The sequence below is a fragment of the Lepisma saccharinum genome, chromosome 10 (genome assembly GCF_977018435.1).
Source record: "Lepisma saccharinum chromosome 10, izLepSacc3.1, whole genome shotgun sequence".
In the NCBI taxonomy this organism is placed as follows: domain Eukaryota; kingdom Metazoa; phylum Arthropoda; class Insecta; order Zygentoma; family Lepismatidae; genus Lepisma; species Lepisma saccharinum.
The window spans coordinates 30735168-30741167 of NC_139238.1; the positions used below are offsets into that span (position 1 = coordinate 30735168).

At 36.3% G+C, this 6000-nt stretch overlaps 1 protein-coding gene across 1 annotated transcript in view; it reads left to right on the top strand.

The window, feature by feature from the left end:
- The window catches only part of LOC145994299 (protein takeout-like), a 40045-nt gene extending 37119 nt beyond the window's left edge, over window positions 1–2926 (top strand). Inside the window, exon 6 of the mRNA XM_083130402.1 lies at window positions 2499–2926. Coding sequence (XP_082986528.1) covers window positions 2499–2650 — 152 coding nt within the window. The 3' untranslated portion in view covers window positions 2651–2926. The remainder of the gene's footprint in view (window positions 1–2498) is intronic.
- The last annotated feature ends 3074 nt before the right edge of the window (window positions 2927–6000 follow it).

The following is a 6000-nucleotide window of genomic DNA, read 5'->3' on the forward strand; positions in this document are numbered from 1 at the left end:
TGTGCTTTGGAGGAATCTTGTTTGACTGATTAGGTTACAAATACTTTTCTTCTGAGACCAAGGTGAGTCTATTAATTTGTTATTAGTATGAACAAAGTATAGTTCACCAGACTAGTGATAAAAAAATAATAAAGAAGACTTAGGTGGCAGCCCATGTGGCACGAAAGGGACAAGAAAGAAGAGTTTTCAGGATTCTTGTTTGGAAACCTGATGGTAAGAGACCTGTAGGAAGGCCAAGACGAAGATGGAGAAATAACGTTGAGGTGGACCTAAAGGAAATCGGAAAGTATAGAACAGATTGGACAGATCTTGCCAAGGCTAGGGACAGATGGAAGGCTTGTGTTGCTGCAGCCATAAACCTTCTGGTTTAAGAAGGCTAGAGAGTGAGTTAGTTAGTTTTGAATGATTTGCAATCAGAAACCCAAAACAGGGTAATTCTTGGACTCAGCATACGCCACTGGTATATTGATCTAAAGTTGTACAGCCGATCGGACAAACCGATCTGGAGTGGACATGGTAATGCCCTAGGATGGATACCTTGCATAATGGCAATTGCAACACAAATAACTTTGATAACAGCAATTTTAGTGTTAGGAATATAATCCAAATCACTTTCTTCGGTAATGTCACTTGGAGATGGATACACTTCTACTGTAGAAGAGTCGAGGGACTTTATAGCTCTTCTGATTATAATAGTTTGCTTCTTGTGCAGCACAAAGTACAATAACTTTGAAGAATTTCCTTGGTCTGTCGCAAAATACTTCAATCTGCCTTCCAACTTTTCTCTTCATGTGCCTGGTAGGCCGAGCTCAAAGTCTCTTCAAGGTATTCATCCATTTTGGAAAATTGGTCTCCGAGCAGTTGATCTTCATCATCCCGTTCCACCTAAGTACAGGCCTTTGTTCTAAGACTTGTTGGAAGAACCCTTTTCCCATTTCAAACATTGGTGATGGTAGACGCAATCCAACATAATATCCCAAGCAGCCTCTCACCTTAACGACCATTCATCATAGCGGCCTTCACAGCACTTCTTATGGTTTCAACTAACTCTGACTTTATTACTCTTACGTGATCTAATTTAGGTCTATGTTCAGAAGAAAGGTTCACAAAGCTATCATAAAACAAGCAGTGGGTGACACTAGGCCTTCATTTAAACGAACAGTTTTCCGTGGTAAATCTTCACCTGTGGTCTGTTGTCTCTTTATTAAGTTATTCTCATCTCTAAATAGTTTCCAACATGCAACGTGAACACTTATTTGAGCAACTGCAACACATCACTTCCACAGCTGTGCTTGGCTTTATTTACACAATGTGCGAAATCTTAATAACCACTTGTCCAATGTCCAGTTTTTCCTCACAAATCTTGCGCAATTAAGAGGTCTCCATTTTTTAAAGGCAAACTTTAGCCTGAAACAAAAACAGTACACAAAATATTTATAGTTATTCAGAAATAAACATAACGGAGGATTTTAGTGGTTGTGAGTCCAGACAGCAGAGCCTCGTTAGTCTGCAAAATGCAGCTCCGGCTATACTAGAAGAGCATTTGGGTGTGTCCACCCCATTACCTCAGAATCTTGATTTGAGTAATTCAAGTTGTGTATGCGCCTCCCCAATGGTGTAATGGTAACGTCGTCACCTCGTAATCAAGGGGTACCGGATTCGATCCCTGGTAGAGGCACATGGCACAGTGGTTCGCGGATCCCACTTTAAACTGTAGGTCCAATCCCGATTAGCCTTTCTGTGCATAACGTGGACTTCAGACAATTCAATTGAATCAAGCAATCAACTTGTGTACGGGGCAGGGACGAGACTTTCAAATTGTCTTCCACGTAGTGTGCATGCATATTTCCTTCAGGCTAACGCAGTTCTGGAGGTGGAACCTCTGTAGGGTCATGTGCCTAATACTCTGTACAGTATGATGCACAAGTATTACTCGGCAAATTGTTCCTGACTGTTTGCATTAATTTTTATCTTGCATCCCACGACTTTTAGGCATGTATTTTTACTTATGCTGGTGTTTTGTCTCACGTTTGAAGCTCTCATTGTGTACAACTGCGGGAGTAAACATGGCGATGGACAATTTGCTTGGTAATACTTATGTACTATCTCACTGTACATCCTCAGCTCTTGTAAAAGGATGTGGTAATTTCAAAATTTAGACGTGTTTCACTTTGTTCTCAATAAATATTATGAAAGGCATTTGTGATATAGATATGTATGTATGTATGTATGTATGTATGTATAATCTGTGACACAGCTTCTGTTACTTCAACGGAGTTTGTGATATCGTATGAGGGAAGTTGGCAAATAATTTTAATAATACATTACTTCTTTTTTCACGAATTCGAGCTTTATAATCATCCAACGTTTTATTTCATATCAAAAATTCTTTCTTGTTATTAACTAATACACCTAATTTATCCTGTCAAATTAATTTGGCTCCACGCTCCCTATTAATGCAAAAATGTTAAGAATGCTAAACGTTAATTTATTTTCAGGCGAGACGGTAAACACATTCCTGAACCAGAATTGGCAGCAGCTGCTGGAAGAAGTGAAACCTTCTCTGGAAAAGGAATGCGCCTCCTTTTACGAAAGAATGGCCAAAAGCGTTTTTGAAAAATTCCCTTTCGACGAGCTGCTCCCATTGTAACACGAAGTTCTCTCTCTGCAAAGTTCAAAGACGAATAAATTAATTTTTGCAATTATTGAATATGTTTCTTGTACAAGGTGGAACACACAAGGTGGGTCCATCGGGTGTATGCAACGAACACGATTATGACGTCACTTGGTGAACTTTGATTTTCCGAAGGAGAACAATATTTTAATTGGAACAATTAGATGAAAATAATTTCACTCGTATCCATAAGTTTATTGAATTTATCTCGTAATGCATTAACAGAAGCTTTTAGAGAAGCTGGCCTCTTACACTTATATCAATATCATTTGCATGTTATTGCCATTTGGCAAAAGAATTAACTTGCTTATTACTTCTATAAAAGGAAATTACATACATTTTTCTTTATGAAAATTAGAAATTAAACTTTGTTATCTTCCTACATATGGTTTATCTTCTCAATTTCAAATAAAATTCTAAATTCCATTAAAAAAGATCAAGATATCAAGTCATTTCCACCACAGTAAAACATTCAGAAATAATAAAGAAAAATGTTAGAAAAATAGTCATAAGTCTAGAGCCATCTATTGTTCACCATAGCAAACCATATCCCAACACAGTAGCGAATTGTTTTTAAACCTATTTTATTTCAAATTATTCAATAATATGTTAAAATCAGACAATATTGTAAAAAACTATACAAATTTGTTAATATAAAACTTTGTAGAAATTATGTCAACTTATATTCGATTCTGGAAAGAAAAAATATCAATAAAGAATGAGGTAAAAAATTATCATGGGCACTACTAAAATAAGATGGCTGAAGCCTGAAATCGAAAAATTGTAAGTAGTTTCTTATTTCTTTATCCCAGGTTTCGTTCATGCGCGCCGACTACGTGGGTGCTCCGGGCTCGAGCACCCACATAAACAATCTTGTGGGTGCGCCGCACCCACAAGATTTTTAATTTCATAAAAACAAAATAAAATAAATATTTCTCACTTGCCATTATCAAAAAATAATAAGCAATTAAAACATTGAGATGGAAGTTAAAATGTCTAACCTCTAAAACATAATTGTTTCAAATGTGTTTGTGCAAAGGCAACCAAGCAACACATTCCCCCCTTCCTTGCCTGTCTCTGGCCAAGTCAAAGGCAGTCCTCACAATAACTATGGAAGTATATTGTATTGTGAATAGAATCCCGTCTTTTCGGCTTGCTTTGATGTTTCCTTACAAGTGACACACTACAATACGCCCACTCCATTCTTCAACAATTGTTTTAAAATAACTACTTGCCGATATTGAGCACTAATAAAGAATAATCCCAAACACAAGGAAGCCGATTGTGACCGACTACCTCAATAGTTGATTTGATAGTTGAATTGAACATTGATGAACCAGTTTTGCCTAGAAAAACGAAGATGCCAAAACGCTACGACGAAGGTAGTGATCCTCATACGTATCAAACGCCGGAGGAAATGTACAGACAAATATTTTTTGAAATAATTGATGTGGCTGTGGATTCGCTAAATCGTAGATTTCAAACAAAGATTTTGGAACTTATTTCACAACTTGAAGCTTTTGCTATCGGTCAAATTGGTGCTGATCGAATTCTGCAGTTCTATGGGACAGACTTTGATAAAGACAAGCTAACATTGTACAGGGACATGTTTCTAGATGTGCAGAACGAACAAAGAAAAAGTTGCCAACTTGTCAGACATTACAAATATTTTAAGTAGAGAAAACAGTGGTCCCATGCGTGAAATGCCCACAGAATTTGTGAAGTTTGTACGGGTGATTTTAACTATACCTGTTACTTCTTGTACCTCTGAGAGGTCATTTTTAGTACTTAGACGATGGAAAACGTTTTTGCGGTCACCAATGACCCAAAAAAAGATTGAATGATTTGGCAATTTTGCATGTTCATAAAGAAATAACTAAAAATATTGATATTAACAAAATTGCAAACAAATTCATAAGTGCAAATGACGTAAGAAGGAATGTGTTTTATATTGAAAGTTAACATGTCATGATTATTATTATTATTTGGTACATAAAGTTAGTCATTTTGTAGTTTCTCTTCACAACAAAATCCTTGCATAGTTCTTTCTGCAATACAATTAAAATTATTTGCATTTATGAAGATTTTTTCATTTTAATTTGTATGAATGTGGTATTTTCTTTTAGTAACGTGTTGATAATATCATTGTCTCTTGCAATCATTGTGCATGTAAGTTGTTTAAAGTATACAATACTTGATAATTACAAATCTAAGCGCCATTGTGCACCCACAGAAATTTTGGAAAGTCGGCGCCCTTGGTTTCGTTTGTGTTTTACCGAAGCAATGTGACGTGTAATATTTGTGTATTACGCCTAGTGTGCTTGAAAAACGTCATACACTGTTTCTGGGGAGGTTTCTAGTCTCTGCTAACCATTCTGTGTTCTGTATGTCCTGTGTACGCTCCTTTACATCCTTACATCTCCTTACAACCCCTTCTTAACTTTAGGGCAAGGGTTTTTAGATAAGAGGATTTTTTTCTCGTACACTTTGAAGGGTGCAAAATGACCATATGAGCCGATACACCGAAAAAAAATATTTCATTCATTCATTCCTTTGTTGTTAAAGAGAGTAATTAAAGACTTTCACGTTGTGCAATTTGTGAGGGTTCCAACTACGTCACAGGAAGATTCATTTACACAAAATGAACCTAGTGGGCCTGCCTGTGTGTTTGCACCTTGGGTATTATCCTGATTTTACATATGGCTGGCGAAATTAGTACAGTTGTAAAGCTGCCAGTTTAATAAGTGATTATTATGATGACGACCATACTCTATTAAATATTTCCAGGGCCTCCCCGATGGCGTAGTGGTAATGTCGTCGCCTTGTAATAATCGAGTCCCGGGTTTGATACCTGGTGGAGGCAAATTTCACAGTGGTTTGGATCCAACTTTAAACTATAGGTCCAGTCCCGATTAGCCTATCTGTGCATAAATTGGACTTTAAACATAAATTCAAACTCAAACCATTAAATATTTCCATAGCCTAAAATCGCCATCTTTCATACTGGAATACAGGTAGCCTCATTGGACACTTTTTTGTTTTCGAAAATCTTTCTATGACGTAGGTCCTTACTATTTTTTTAAAAAATGGCAGTTTTTAAATGTCTTGTTTTATATTTAAGTGTTTATGAACAACATACAGCGTAAGGTATGTAAATATATGTGCATGATATTAATTGCATAAAACTGTTAACATTAAATGCTAATATTCTTAACAAATTAGATTCCCTCTACCCTCGCAAGGACTTGCCAGTTGGATAAAAGTCCAATAACATTTAGAAACAATATTTATAAAAGAAAATAATTTTGTGAGAACATAAACTGTGA